Consider the following 14,983-nt stretch of genomic DNA (forward strand, 5'->3'; position numbering starts at 1 on the left):
CGAGCCATGTCGCCTATGTCTACAATTGCAGCAGAAACATCGATTCAGAGGGTGCGGCTCAGGTGTCGCCAATACCCGTGTCGACCGAAGTGTGGGACCTGGTCTAAGCCACTACTGTTGTTTTGAGACCGACCGTTATTGCTGACATAGAACGCCTTTGCTCCCAATCATGCACTCCCCGATAGGTGCAGTTGTAATCCATGAATTCATCAGGGTGCCTGTCCCGGTTAGATCATGCCAAAAAACCTGCGCGACTTGCACTCACATTTTGATCACATTGCTGCCTCGTTCCGTTGCAGGCTTCGCAGCTTCCCGGCTGAATCGCTGTATCAAGCTTGCACGTTCGTGTCTACTTTTGAAGACGTCTTCTAGGATCGAAGACACTTCGTCCTTGGATGGCCTGTCAATGATGTGACTGAAGAGCGTTCCTAAAGCTTCGGCGTCCTCAATGGTTTGGCTTGCACCTTGGCCTTGAGTCGGTAGCATAGCGTGCGCGGCATCCCCAATGATAATCGCGCGTCCAGAATGCCATTTATCTAGCGGATCCAAATCGCGTAGCTGCCAGAGACCGATGCTTTCGGCATTCCGGAGTGCATCTTTGGTCCAGCTGGGGAAATCCTTGAATGTTTCCAACATCTTTTCAGGGTGTCCTTTCGTCACCCACGACTGCGCTTCGTCGGAATTCTCGTTCATCTGCTCGTCCGGTACCAGTCCAACGATACTGTAAAGTGATCCGCCGCGTGCAGGACCCATGATGAGTCGACAGGAGTGTGCCATGATCATAGAAGTATAGGGCTCCTCTGGGTTGATGTTTGCGGAGAATTGTGGCGCGCGCTCATTCAGAATCGCAGTCGGTAGCATAAGCCGGTATGCCGAGGAACCTGTGGGTTTGGGACGGGCCTCTTGACCGAGTATAGAAGTACGTAGAGCACTGTGAATGCCGTCCGCGCCAATGACAAGGTCTGCTTCCAAATGCTCACCATTCTCAAGTATGACCTTGCCTTCTTCACAGTCACACCGAGATACTCGTGCCGAAGTACGCAGTATTGCATGCTGGCCATCCCGTTCGATGGATGTAGCTGCCTTCTTGAGATAGGCGTGGAGATCTTCGCGGTGCCACATGATGCGGTCTGCGCCATACTGCGTCTTGCTCCGTAGAGGTATTTCATTCACCATCTTGCCGTCAGCATTGTAGATCCTGAATCCGTGGTCGATAGTGCCGTTCGAGCCGTTGAGCAGATCTGTCAGCCCCCACGACTGTTCTAGAACCCTTGTGGCGTTGGGTTGTAGTGAGATCGTAGCGCCGATCTCTGCGCTGAGACGAGATTGTTCGAGGATCGTAATCTGTCGGTTGTCCTTCCTAAGGGCTATAGCTGCTGCCAGTCCTGCGATACCACCGCCCACAATGATGATCCGAAATGGTGTTGACAATGACATTGTGAGCGCAGTCGTGGGTGTGTAGGAAGAGAAGTTGATGGGGTATCACGATGCCGTGCCGGAGGTTTATCAAACATGCTGGTGGTATTCCGGGAAAGCGGTTACCTGATAATCGATAACCTCTTGCCGTCCTAGCACGGGAAACCTGCTGGAATTGATCCCTACCCTCCACTTTACGAGATCTTCTCTCAACATCCCCGCAATGTGTATTCAGGCTCGTGCATTTCGCACGCGCCGTCGTCGTAATCGGGGTTCGGAGAGGTGGGCCCACACACGTTCGGCCCGTGTGGGCAACGCCAAAGGCTGCACATCGCACAGGCGCTCAGATATTGTGTGAGAAGAATGTTGAATATGACCTCCAAGCCAGTCTTCCCAACACAGCGATCAAGTTTCATCCAATTCGGCAAACAGCCCCAAGACCAATATACGCATCGACATGATTTCCACCGCAACGAAGACAGCGTCGGTTACGCTGAAGGCCGTCGAAGATCAGCGCATGAGAGTGGACGGCACGGATACGACGTTCGGAGACTGGAGGGACGACCTGGCCAGGGATGGCTATGCAGTCATCAAGGGTGCAATTCCGAAGGAGAGGGCCGACAAGTACGCAGACAAGATGTATAGCTGGTTGGAAGGATTGTAAGTACAGACGCCGACATGATATCGCAAAGCACTCACACTCTCCAGCAACCTCGGCTACGACCGCAATGACTTGTCCACGGTCCACAAAGACAAGCTCCCGTTGATAACTGAAAAGGGCATGTGCCTTCAATATGCTGTTACCCACGAAGACTTTGCTTGGGCGATCCGAGGAGAGCCTGGCGTTGTTGGAGCCTTTGAGAAGGTTTACAATACCGAGGACTTGATCGTGTCGTTTGATGCGATCAACTTCACATTGCCGTATGTTGGGCGCATCCGTGTCTCGAACAAGCTGACAGTCGCTCTAGTCGCTCAGACTTGGCACCAAACAAGCCGTGGCCTCACCAAGACCAAGACCCATTGAAACCTGGATTCCGGTGTCTGCAAGGCTTGGTGAATCTGCTTCCCAATGGTCCAGAGGACGGCGGATTGATCGTGTGTCCGGGCGGACACCTGTTGTCCGACGAGTTCCATAAAGACATGGCGGACGAGGAACGCATTCCAGCGTGGACACCAGAGTGGTATGGCTTCACTGACAACGGCATGAAGTGGCTCGAGAAGAAAGGCCTGAAGTGGGTGAAGGTGTGTGCAGAGCCCGGCGATCTGCTGGTGTGGGACTCCCGCACCCCTCACTACAACCTGAGCTCCAAGACGAAGCAGCCTCGTTTTGCAATCTACACATGCTACATGCCTGTGGAAGATGCCACTCAAGAGGACTTGCGCAGGAAGAAGGATGCGTACGAGCGCTGGGTGGGAACGACCCACTGGCCAAACGCGAGGCACACAGGCTCAAACGTTGCGAAAAGAGACGGAGTGGACGACCCGCACAATCGGTTCGAGCCGGTGAACAAGCAGATCATGGATGAGAGGACATTCAAGCTGACTGGCATTCCGTATATCAAGGCGGAAGTCTAAGTGTGAGGGTGGCTTGATTTTGGAGCGCGCCCAAGGTGGTAGGGGAGGTGGTGGATGAGTAGCATCCAACGCGCCTGATCTGGTACGCGTGCCTAGCGTGACGCGTTAGTCCAGATTAGGCCGCTTTCTCTCGCTAGCTGAAATAAAAAACTATGACATCAACGAAGCTTACCCAACGTGCCCGTCTGACACCCATCTATCACGGCATGGCTCAACAACCAGATAACGGCGCTGAAGAGGATCACCAGACTATATCCAGCGTTCTGATCACAGTGCGCTGCTGTCCAAATGACTCGACTTGATGCCGACAATGCCTATGACGCGTTAACGCACCCATCACCAACGAAGACCTAGCCAACACCGACACTGACATTGCTATGCGAGGCCATGGTACCCATTCATACGACCGTAACGTACCGGCTTTCTCAGGCCGCCGTTGAAGGGCCCTTCCAAGGACATACAGCACATTGAAGCTAATGCTACGTTGTTGACATGACTGCCCGTGTATGTTGCTAGCCCACCTCTGCCACAAGCGTCACTGATCAGGCGAAGCAGTCACATAACATGATACGATACGGCTCGAAGGCCAATCAAGGGGTTTACAAGCGATATCTACTTTCAACAGATCTGAATTAGACTAGGACGCACGCGCTTCCCCAGCTACGCCAAAACAGCAACACAACAGTCTCGCTGCAACGCCAATACAACACAGCTCCACTCATCTGCCTGGTATTTCCGTAGATTCCCCGCCGACGTGACACGAGCATACGACAGACTGTCTTCTCAGTGCGACATCGAAGGGTGGCCTGACACCTTCTTCATCGCCCACTTGCCGGTATAGGCCCTGATCTTCTTACCATACAGGAAGACGGGTATGCCAAAAAGACCGAAGAGTGCCGTGAGTCCGGCGTACGTTCCGAACGTTCCGTCGTAGCCATCGGTCTCGATGAATCTGGCGACACCATAGCTGGTGCCGAAAGACACGAAGCCTCGAAGAGCCGTGATGACAACAAGAATAGGGCCAGCGCGTGCTGGATCTAAATGTAAATATGTAAAGTCAGTGTATGTCTCACATGCCGTCCATCCGGAAACACTTACAGGAGTCAAGAAGGTACGTGATTGCAGCGATGTTGGCGCCAACGAACGCGAAGTAATACGCTGCATTGGCGAAGACGAAGACGAACCAGTGGTAATCTCCTGGGTTTTCCGCTGCCAGGCCGTACAACGTGGCGGCAAGGCACCCACATAGCAGGGGAATCCAGAGCAGCAACAGGCGATTCTCAGGTTCGTGAACTCCACCATTGCGTCTTGCTCGCCACTTGATTATGACATCGCTGCCGTTACCAAGGAGTGGGAGTGCCACAAAGGCGACAACGATCTGCCCAGCGTTGACGTATGATACGGAACTGTCCGACCAGTTGTACGGAGGCGCGTGTACTATTGTGCCGTACGTTGTTCCAATGGCGATGTTGACGCCAATAGTAAGACCGTTTAGGCAGAAGGCCCAAAGCACATTGGGGAACAACATGACCTGGAAGGTGTTGACGAAGCCGTAGAAACCTTCCATCCATTCCGGTTTGTTGACGAAGATGCGCATATCTGACCAGACTGTGCGGGGAAGAAATTTTGTGTTATCCAGAGGCGGTCTTTCGGAGAGCTTAGCCGGCTGTGGTGCAGTCGCCCTACATCCTTCTAGCTCACCTCCCTCTTCGGCTGAGAATTGACCATAAGCGGTCAGAGGGCGATCGTACTTTGACTCGGGAACCCAGAAAATGGAAGCAATGAACGTGGCTGCGCAAAGACCGGCGCCTAGGTAATACCAGTTGGATGGGCCAACCGCTCCAGCGATTGGTGATGCGCAGATGATGTACACGGCTGACAGAACTGTCTGCGTAGCAGATTGCCACATCAGGAAAGTACTACGCTCGTGAACGAAGTGGATTTCCTACACCCTAATTAGAGAACGTTTCTCGCGCCTTTGTCTTGCTATCGTTACCTGGATCATCATGGGGACCAGTGCCTCGCTCTGACCTGCAGCAAACCCGAGGAGCATCCTAGCGCCAAGGTGCTCGTTGTAGTCTTTGGCATTTGCGGCCCAGACGGCTGATGCTATCAAGAGCAACAGCGACAGAAGGTAGACAGGGCGCCTTCCGATCGCAAGAGCGAGTGGCATGCAAACTAAGTTGCCTACCCCCATGAACATTGAAGGGTACGTCATCAGCGCGGTTATGTCGGCTGCACACCCGGTCAGCGCAGTCAGAGCATGTGAGGAGCTGAGATCACTGACCATATGTAGCTCCAGCTGCGGCATAGATAGGGATATACCAGGTAAGAAGACCTCCAAATCCGGACACGAGTGCGAGACCCAGACTGGAGAAGATCGAGACCAACACGATGAAGAGAATCTTGCGAAACTTCGATAGATTCAACGGGTCTAATGAGAAGACTCAGTACGTGAGGCGGCGAGCTACGTGCTACAGAGTACACAAACCTTGAGGATCAGCGCTAGGGGCTGGAATCAAGAAGATCTCGTCGAGGTCGGTGATGGTCACAGTTCCCATCGCCGCAGGCTCCTGGATGGGCTTCACGATGCCTGTCTCAGCATCTGAAACAACCTCATATCGTTCGACTTCGGTCTTCATGGTCTTCGGGGTTTTGATGTCGTCGAGCATCTTTGCGAAGTAAACGATGTTCTCGCGCTATAGCGAGATGAAGGTGAAGTCAACGGAAATATAAACCCGCTCGTCCAAAACGGAAGAGCACAAATGGCTGTTAAGTTCGATGAGAGTGTACTATGCGCGCAGAGAGGTGGTTATATCTAAATATGCGCTTCGGCTCCTCTTCTTCAACGTTCACCTATTGGTACGTGGCACTTCTTCTTGTCGTCTAGCCCGCGTCCAGACTCGTGCCACGGCCGACGATTTCGTTGGCGTTTCCAAGCCTTGGTCTGGAAATCAATGCCACATTCACATCCCGGCTGAGCAGAACTCCACTTCACGAGCATTACGCGGCAGTGTCGCACGAATGTCTATCTGGGGTTTCTGGCATGACTGTGGGGTAGGTAATCCGGGGTAGCGCGTGCGTCGGAGAGTGGGCTAGCTCGCGGAAGGAGGGCCATGTTCAACCAATCAGTATCGTGCAATTCGCAACCATTCTTGGCTTCAGCTCCTGCGCGGCGCAACTGCCGAGCTTCTTTACGAGTGTTTGCAGTTGTCTCAGGGAGCCTTTGCAATGTCACAAGCGGAGAACATACCCTGCAGACGATGCGCGGCAGTCCTATCGCTATGCCAATGCACGGTCGAAGTCACTACTATCATTTCATCGTACGGTTCTGCGTCCACGGACGCGAACTTTGCATGCGCAGAGTGTGTCACAGCAAGCATATTCACGAACAAACACCGAGTGACGTAACTTAGATGAAGTTGTGCGATATATTGGGCTCATTCAACGCTCTATACAATTGCAACAGGCAGAAAAGGCAGTATGATCTTGCTCGGCGTGTCTGCTCCGACGTGTATCCTGTGCTCGCCCTTGTTCTTCTCATGTTCCGGTCGCGGTTTCGAGAAGGCCGTGTACTCTGCAATACTAGGAAACTCACCGGAGACCTGAACGCTGATCGATTCTCCTTCGTCAAAATCGACACCCATGGACCAAATACCGATTTCTAGTTTCACGATCTCACCTGGTGTGATCTTCTCTTCCTTCTCGTGGGGGTGGAAGGGGAACTGCTCATGGATGCTTCGCGCCGGGTCGAATGCCCGGTGGCTGGCACGCAATACGCCAACGCTGCCGAGGTGCAGATTCAGGCTCGCGCGTTCCTTCTCTGGAATATCATCGATACTTTTGTAAGCTGAGGGTATCGCCGAGAACGGGAAGCAGAGATGCATAAGCAGCTTTCCGTCCTTATCTTTCTTGCGCAGGATGACAAAGACATTCATGTCGTCGTGTGAAGGAGCTGACATGTACAAAACGGCTTTGGGCAGGCCAATGAGCCGTGACTTTTGCGTGAACTTGTAGGTGAATTCGGCGATCGATTTCGAGTCTTGCGAGTCGTAGCTGACCATCTCGGTCTTGGATGGGGGTTGTTCGGTCAAGCCGGAGCCGGACAGGTAAAAGTCCTTGTATTGGGTCCCTGGAACAGGGAAATCGGAGAACTCGATGCCATCAATAGCTTCACGGTCGCCAAATTGGAGTGCTGACCATCGCACCCTAGCCATCTTCTCCCAGTCGTTGTCAATGCCCCGCAGATACTTATCGAAGTAGGTATGCAGTTCCTTATCCGCGTGAGGATCACAGTATAACTCGAACCATTCTTGGTGTGAGCTCCATCGAATCCACTTCTTGTCATGAGGTACTTCGAGCCATCCACGTACGGAGCCCATTGTATGGATGCTGGAAAAGTCGCTTCCGCTGATGAAGACAGGAACTTCGATCTTTGTCATATCAGGGCGCTTGTCGCTCCAATACGCGTTTGCGACAGGTGACCTCCGATGCATCTCAGCGAAGTCCTCGATGCCGCCGCCCGGATTGTTCGTCTTGATGATGAAGTGTGTGATGAGATCGAAATTTGACATGCTGAAGACGCCACCTCGACAGAATTGCTCGCGGTAGATATCACCAGACCCTTCCCAGGGTGCAATAGCGGCAAGGTGTGGAGGTCGTAGAGAGGCAACATGCCACTGGATGATGGCCAGCGCACTATTGCCGGCCATGCCTACTTTGCCATTACTCCATGGCATGTCTGCCACAGCTTCGATGACATCGTAGCAATCTTCTGCATCTTGAGAGCCCATGATCTGCCATGATTAGCTAAATAGTAGAGTTTGCAATACTGAGCATACTGGTATGGAACCGTCGCTGTTGCCCGTGCCGCGAGAATCTACCGAGATGATCGCATAACCACGTGGGCACCATACAACTGGATCAAGTCCCTCGAACTTCTCCAACCCGCTGAGCGCTTCATTCGGCACGCAGCAATTCCAAACGCAGATTGGAAGCATGTGTAGAGCGGAGTACTTCTTGCCGTAGCATGACCAGCTTATCACTGCTGGTAGCTTTTCGTCTTCGGGAACGTCGGCGGGCCGGTAAATGTCGACATAAAGGCGACATCCATCTCTGACCACGATCTCGACATCGTGATCAATTCGTATGTCAGATTCGAGAGGGCGGGCGTTGTACGGTTTCGCGCCTTTGCGAAGAACTTCGGTTTTACCGGGTGTGAAGCCTTGGTAGTTGTTCACACCCGGCTCAGGCTTTGAGATGGGCTTATAGGCCACTTGCATAGCGACTGGCATGTTTGACGTTGGCAATGGTGAAACGTGTGGACGAGAAAGAGGAGGAGAACAGTGAGCGCAATCGGTAAAGATACCAAGCTCCGTGACAGCTACTTGAACAACAAACACATCTACCCGGAACGCGACGCGTCGAGTGCACTTTGCGACGTCGTGCCGTCCACCTCGGCAAGCGTTCTAGCCCGAAGGGTTGACCGTCCCCCACACGTCCCGAGTCCCACAAATCCTGCGGCATAGCTACATATCGCGGGGTATGGCGCCCACATGTGCCGAGACGGTCGGCAACGCTGCCCCGACATCCCCAAACGATGACTATTGTCCCGAGCACAACATCATACAAGCTTCTCTTCAACATCCAACATATAACATCAACTAAGTGCAGTCAAAGGCTATTCCACCACAGCTTCATTCCAATAAGTTTCGCCATCTCCTGCATTTGAGCATTTCTGATCTCGTCACTAACAATACGCATTCAAGCCCTCGTCTTAAGAAGATGGCGCCTCACGCCGAAGAGCCAAAGCCAGATAGCGGTGTTGATCTAATCTCGTACGACGGTACCGTATATGGCGATTGGCGCGACGATTTCCACAAGAACGGCACAGCAATCATTAAAGGCGCCATCTCACCCGAGCGCGCAGAGTACTACAAGCAAAAGCAGATTGAGTGGCTTCAATCCTTCGGTCGTGGCTTCGATCCCAACGATGAGTCAACATGGACACAAGAGCACCTTCCTGTGAGCTTCAAGGGCGGGATGTACTTTGCCTACTCTAGCACACACGAGAAATTCGTTTGGTAAGTTGTCAATGGAATGCGATGTTTGCAACATACTGATGCAGACTCAGGGAAGCTCGCACCGAGCCCAAGGTCATCGAAACCTTCTCCAAACTTTGGGGCACCGAGGAGCTCCTCTGCTCATTCGACGGCATGAACATCACACTGCCGCGCCAGAAAGATCTCAAGTGGAGCCCCTGGCCGCACTGCGATCAGTCGCCTCACCGCAAGGGCATGCAGTGTGTCCAAGGCCTGTTGAACTACCAACCCAACGGCTCTGATGATGGTGGTCTGATCTTGATGAAGGGTAGCAGCAAGCTGTATGATGAGTTCTTCCGCGAGAAGAGGGAACAGGACAACCATGAGGATAAGCCCCCGGAGGAGGAGGACTTCAAGGATCTTTTCATCTTCAAGGACGAGGATGTCCAGTGGTTCAAAGACCGCGGATGCACACTCGAGAAGGTGAACCTTGAAGCTGGTGATCTGGTACTGTGGTATGTTCTTACTATCTTTCCTCCCCTATTTGGTACCTGAGTTAATATCGCGCAGGGATTCTCGCACCATGCACTACGCCTGCTTTCCTCAAGGCAACCGCATCCGTCATGTCCAGTATGTCTGCATGACGCCCGCCAAGTTCGCGAAGAAAGAGGATCTCGAACTCAAAGCCGAGCTCTTCAAGACGTGGCAGGGTACGACACACTGGCCGCACTGCAATATCCGCAAACAGGGCCCGCCAGAGAGAGATGGCAAGCCTGATCCGCAGAATAGAACGGAACCACTAGAGAAGCCGATTGTTACGGATAGGATTCTGCAACTAGCTGCGGTAAAGGCTTACTAAGAGCTGAAGCGGCCCATATATGACGAAGAAATACGCGGGTTCTCAGGACTTCAAGGTCGTCTTTCGCGGCAGTAGAGTGAATTGTGGTGCATGCTTTCGTACGCTCTTATTTCAGCTATTTCCAGTCTGGGCTTTGCCTTCTGTACCATGATACTCTTCCGACAATGGATACAAGCCAATGCTCTTGCCTATGTACGTCAGAGGTCCTCAACCGCAAGAAGGTCGTGGTTGTTATTCTTGGACCATATGATAGCACCGGAAAGATCGTGGAGGCAGCGATATCTTTAACATATACTTCTCTTCTCTCTAGTCAACGTCTCATGACTCTAAATACAGATAACGAAAATGTTTTACAGCTAGTGAACTAAGACAAAGGAATGCGCTGTATCATCCAATCGGTGTGGTGCCACTGGGAACTGAGAATCGAAGCGTGCTGTCTTTACTTCTCAGCCTTCTCACCTCGAAGGCATCTTGTCCAATTCTTGTTCTTTGATATTTCTTTGGCCTTGTCTAACTGCTGTGCACGAGACCACTTCGACTCACCTGGCTGCTTCAAATTTGGTTTTCGACCATTGGAGAAGAATTTCGTAGCACGGGCAGCTGCTCCGACCGTTCTGGAAATTGCCTTAGCCACGGATATAACAGCATCGACAGCCGACCTGAACAGGTTGGCAATGGCGTTGATAAAGTTTCGTTTTTCAGTAGATGGGCTTTCTTGCGGTGAAGTGGAGTTGATGTTGGTGAAGTTGATGTTGGTGGAGTTGATGTTGGTGGAGTTGATGTCGGTGGAGTTGATGTCGGTGGTGCCGTCTCTTTTCTCCATAGATCGCTTTGCATTCTCAGCAGCCGCGTCGCCAACCTCCAGAAATCCTTTCGCAAAGTCTTCTTGAACGATATCGCTCTCATCGTCAGGCAATGCGTTGTCCAGCCAATCGTCGTCGATATCAGAACCAGGCCATACTTCAAGCATATCCCCGTTGATGCTGTCCAGCAAGTCCAATGAGAAGCCGCCGTCAGCCATCTCAAGCATGGCCTCCGTACCAATGGCAGCGGCAGTAAGAGGAAGACATACAGCCATACGGCGAAACTTCTTCTGGTTTCTTTCAGATCGTCTCTGTTTGTCTTTTTCGTCCCACTCCGTGTTCTTTTCTTCTTTCTTTTTCTCCAGGCGCTCTTTGATCATGTCCTTGAACTTCTCAAACTTCTCCTTGATCTTCTCCTTGATCTTGTCTTTGTAGGTTTTCTTCTTGTCCTCCTCACTCACATCTTTGTCTCTGATACATACTGTCTTCGTGGGATCCGACTTCATGAGCGGTGGGCACTTGATGCATTTGGTCGGGTCGGACGGGTCTCGAATCCTGTTCTTCTTGCATCGAGCCTTTCTTTCACAGCTCTCTCCATCTCCCGCTTGTCTGTCAACTAAGGGAAATCGAGCTTCGCGGCCGAGCACGGATTCTGGCTGTGAGATATCGAGATCGGATGCCGTACCCCTGTGGACACGTTGCGAAGGTAAAGTGGTTTCGCTGGGGGTATACGCGGCGATCAAATGATTCGTTAAGAGGAACAGTGCTTTGATGGTCTTTGCAACATGCATGATGAGGGATTGGCAAGAAGCTAGCAGTAGTGTAAAGGTAGATTTTGATGTGAACTGAGAAGGACTCACGTCGATGGCTTTCTTATCAATGTACCTAGGTAAGCTGCCAACATTTCTGATTCGGTGACTGCTTGCGCAGGGCTAATCTAATTTGAGTGACGAAACAGTTAAGATACGTGGCGTATCCTACAATTGATCATATGAGAGGTATGGGACTGCATCGGACGGCTCAATTCTTCGCACGCGATACGTTGCCTCAACCGTTGGCGAGGCCACTCTACTCTCTACTCAGACATCCTGCCACATGATGCACACTGCCACGAAAGCGACGCTGGGGCGGGTGAGCCCAACACAACGAACACTGCCTTCACGAGGCACGGATTCTGCCCTGTGTAAGAACCTGTGGGGTGGAAGCTGCCTATAGCCCCCAACCCACGTAACCTGACCGGGACCTCTATGGCCCCGCTGTGCAACCAAACTTCTCGGCCTGCTTCAGGCCCCATCTTACATACATATTTTCGAAACCAAAAGGTGCAGTCTGACACCTGGGCAGTCTCGGAATTTCGAACTTGCTATATCGAGCGCCATATGCTTACCTACGTACAGTCGATCAAGGAGGACTTCTTTGCTTGTTTGGTTGCCGATGCGAAAGACATTAGATTCACCGTCTAATCACGGTGGGGAAGTCTTGCTAGACTAAATACATGAACAAGGAGCTCTCGGTCACTAAGAGTTCATCAGCGTATAGTTTGATATGGAGCGTTACATTGAAGCGAAAGATCATTACACGAAGCAAAGCGTCTAATCATATCGCTACATTTGCGGCTATAACCATCTGGCGTTTAGACTTCATGATCAAGCTTGCGGAAATCATATCGCGCAGAAACTGATACATGTGGATTGCCAGCTGAACTAAACAAACACCCTTCAAACTCAATCTAAGCAAACAATCGCGATTTCATTCACTTCAGCTCCGGAGCTTCCATGCCATCGACCGACCACAAGTCCCAGACTTCATAACTTCCATAGTTCCCCACGAGGCAGCCATCGTCGCCATACGCCAAGATATCCGAGGGCTTGCAGTCGTCGCCATTGAAGAGGACGACAACGGAGCCAAAATCTTTGTCACCTTCACCTCCGGCTTGTTCAGTTTCATTGTGTTCGATAATGATGGCTGCAGCTACCCCAGCGTTGTCGCGGTTGCAGCCAGTGCTGGCATCGACATCTCGCCAGCCAAGGTTGGCACCGCGGCAGCCCGCAGATTGACTATACGCCAACGCCAAAAGTCAGTAGTTGTCACACATATGGATTATGGAAGGCGATGACTTGCTAGTGATGGAGGCGATAAGCGTTGGCTATGCAGACCAAGTGCTGGAGGAGGAAGAATGCCTTCATGTTCATAGAGACTGTGTATGTGAAAGAGGTGTAAGAGTCGTCTTTGATTGCAACGATCTTTACAGTGAGGATGAGCGGTGGATTGCGTTTGATGCCTGCTCAGGAGTAGATCTGGGCTGTGAAGATTCTTGAAGGATCTCAAGGTACGTTTGTAGCCCCAGGACAAAAGGCATGGGTAACATCGCGTGGCTCGTAGCGCTCATGTGGTTAAATTTGGCAAGTAGTTGGACATGGCATCTATTTGAGAGCATCCCTGTAACTCCTCAGTATGCAAGTAATGTGGGGTTTGGATCGGAAATGAGTATCCGAGGATACCGCACCGCCTTCAGCTCAAGCATTTGGCCCGTGGGGGCACTTTTCATAACCGGGGGCTGGCCCCGTGGCTCTCCCGCAGCGGCACGGCCGCCGTCTTACTCTTGCGTCAGAGTGTTTCGAAACTTCACGTCTTGGCTTCTTACGAGATCTCCATACATGCATTGGAAACATTCTACGCAGATAGCCTGTGCCGCATTTATATCAGCAATTACAAATCTTGACCCCGGGAGGTACTACGTATAGTCCTAGGATCGTGGAATGACTCCGTGCCACTCTATCGCCCCCATTCTGTGCTTTTGTCGGGGATCCTGGAAGCCTATGCCTCAGCTTCTTATGACATCTTCATGCATGCAGTGGGAAGTTTCGTATCATCATCCGAAACGTAAGGCTGACCTCTTCTTGGTCTTACTGAAGACCGAGTGTCGGCGGCTCCTCATATATGCTGACCAATTTTGGCCTTTATTCAATACTGAGCAATCGCCTTTCGACGACAGTGCCTCATAATGCATCCGATACATTCGGAACAGGACGTTTGAGCGTCTGCAGAATCCATGCTGCCAATTTGGTCGATGAGACAAGCGTATACCAATACGGCCCCAGGGTGTTGTGCTACCTAGCATATCTCTTATTCGCCAGAATGGAGAAGCGGAATCGAAAGCGGGAATTGGCCAACTACTTGACCGCTCCGAAGTTCAATGACAGGAACAAGTAACCAAATCAATAGCTGGTTTGAAATCAATGACTAGGTACAGTGTAACTACCATGTAATTTGCAAACGCGTAGGAAAAGAAAAATGCCTACTCTTCCACAGCACCCAGCTCTACCACTAACCTCATGAAGGGCTTGAACTCCTCTGGCATCCAGCTGTGTAGGTCTTCGACATAATGTCGCGGGACTTTTGCCCCATGCTCTGCAAGGTATCGGATCATGTCATCAGATTTATCGTACATAGCCGTCGCTAGTGCTCGTAATGGGGCGGCTCGATGCTCACGGATGTCCGTGTTCCAGTCAGTGACATCTTCGTTGACATCTGCACCCGCTTCTAGCAACATCTTCACAGTTTCCATGTCGTGCTTCTTGACTGCTAGCTGCAGCGTCCCCGAGTCCTTGAACCAGTCGATTCCGAATCTGTCCAACAGGACTCGAATTGACGCAGCCTTCGGCCATGGCTTTTCAAAGGGTGCAAAAAACATTCCTCGGAACCTGCTCACACTTCCTCCATGGTCTATCCACCAGCGAGTGGCGTCAGGTCCCATGCGAACCATACCACACCAGGTTGAATTATGCGTAGTTGAATTGTAGTTTAACTGCTGTGGGTCTGTGCGCCATTGGCAAAAGTCCAGGTCGAACAAGATATCGAGCCATTCCACACCGTTTTTCCCATACCAGCCGCAAAAGGTGTAGGAGTCGAAGTAGTTGGGCGAAAAGCCGATCTCGAAGCAGAAACGGAGTAGCTGGGTGTCGCGTATTTCTGATGAGATTTTCATGAGAGGACGGGAATAGTATATTGGGTCTATGCCAGAAGATTCAAGAAGTTCTCTGATGGCAGGAATGTCGCCTTGAAATGCACTCAGGAAGATCGAAAGGATGATGGTTGTATCTACGAACTCGTGTAAGCAGTGAGACCCACAGCCGGTCATTCTGCATTTTGATCACACTTACCATCGTCTGTGGGCGGCTCATAGTTCTCGCTGAGCAGTAGATCTCGTACTTCTCTCTCGAAGCCCCTCAGATTCCATGCCTTTTTGTCGGCAGACTCTACCGTAGATTTGGGAAGCTTGTAGTAGG

The 14,983-nt window shown here is 51.6% G+C and overlaps 7 protein-coding genes across 7 annotated transcripts; 2 read left to right on the plus strand and 5 right to left on the minus strand.

Annotated features, from left to right (window-relative positions):
* Positions 1 to 261: 261 nt before the first annotated feature.
* J4E92_008427 (uncharacterized protein) lies at positions 262 to 1,437 on the minus strand (the record flags this gene model as incomplete). Its single annotated transcript, XM_051499779.1, has 1 exon — positions 262 to 1,437. One exon carries the CDS (start codon positions 1,435 to 1,437, stop codon positions 262 to 264), a length of 1,176 nt encoding a protein of 391 aa, XP_051350155.1.
* A 436-nt stretch (positions 1,438 to 1,873) lies between these two features.
* J4E92_008428 (uncharacterized protein) lies at positions 1,874 to 2,991 on the plus strand (the record flags this gene model as incomplete). Its single annotated transcript, XM_051499780.1, has 3 exons — positions 1,874 to 2,076; positions 2,125 to 2,337; positions 2,385 to 2,991. The coding sequence occupies 3 exons, from the start codon at positions 1,874 to 1,876 to the stop codon at positions 2,989 to 2,991; spliced, it is 1,023 nt and encodes a 340-aa protein (XP_051350156.1).
* A 783-nt stretch (positions 2,992 to 3,774) lies between these two features.
* Positions 3,775 to 5,663, minus strand: J4E92_008429 (uncharacterized protein; the record flags this gene model as incomplete). Its single annotated transcript, XM_051499781.1, has 5 exons — positions 3,775 to 4,028; positions 4,090 to 4,936; positions 4,988 to 5,226; positions 5,279 to 5,425; positions 5,483 to 5,663. The coding sequence occupies 5 exons, from the start codon at positions 5,661 to 5,663 to the stop codon at positions 3,775 to 3,777; spliced, it is 1,668 nt and encodes a 555-aa protein (XP_051350157.1).
* A 780-nt stretch (positions 5,664 to 6,443) lies between these two features.
* Positions 6,444 to 8,285, minus strand: J4E92_008430 (uncharacterized protein; the record flags this gene model as incomplete). Its single annotated transcript, XM_051499782.1, has 2 exons — positions 6,444 to 7,787; positions 7,833 to 8,285. The coding sequence occupies 2 exons, from the start codon at positions 8,283 to 8,285 to the stop codon at positions 6,444 to 6,446; spliced, it is 1,797 nt and encodes a 598-aa protein (XP_051350158.1).
* Positions 8,286 to 8,775: 490 nt separating this feature from the next.
* J4E92_008431 (uncharacterized protein) lies at positions 8,776 to 9,891 on the plus strand (the record flags this gene model as incomplete). The annotated part of the gene is made up of 3 exons (XM_051499783.1): positions 8,776 to 9,074; positions 9,125 to 9,547; positions 9,603 to 9,891. 3 exons carry the CDS (start codon positions 8,776 to 8,778, stop codon positions 9,889 to 9,891), a joined length of 1,011 nt encoding a protein of 336 aa, XP_051350159.1.
* A 439-nt stretch (positions 9,892 to 10,330) lies between these two features.
* Positions 10,331 to 11,485, minus strand: J4E92_008432 (uncharacterized protein; the record flags this gene model as incomplete). Its single annotated transcript, XM_051499784.1, has 1 exon — positions 10,331 to 11,485. The coding sequence occupies one exon, from the start codon at positions 11,483 to 11,485 to the stop codon at positions 10,331 to 10,333; it is 1,155 nt and encodes a 384-aa protein (XP_051350160.1).
* A 2,507-nt stretch (positions 11,486 to 13,992) lies between these two features.
* On the minus strand, positions 13,993 to 14,860 carry J4E92_008433 (uncharacterized protein; the record flags this gene model as incomplete). The annotated part of the gene is made up of 2 exons (XM_051499785.1): positions 13,993 to 14,666; positions 14,854 to 14,860. 2 exons carry the CDS (start codon positions 14,858 to 14,860, stop codon positions 13,993 to 13,995), a joined length of 681 nt encoding a protein of 226 aa, XP_051350161.1.
* Positions 14,861 to 14,983: the final 123 nt, after the last annotated feature.

This window comes from Alternaria infectoria, assembly GCF_024043175.1.
Source record: "Alternaria infectoria strain BMP 0036 chromosome Unknown scaffold_16, whole genome shotgun sequence".
NCBI classification, from domain to species: domain Eukaryota; kingdom Fungi; phylum Ascomycota; class Dothideomycetes; order Pleosporales; family Pleosporaceae; genus Alternaria; species Alternaria infectoria.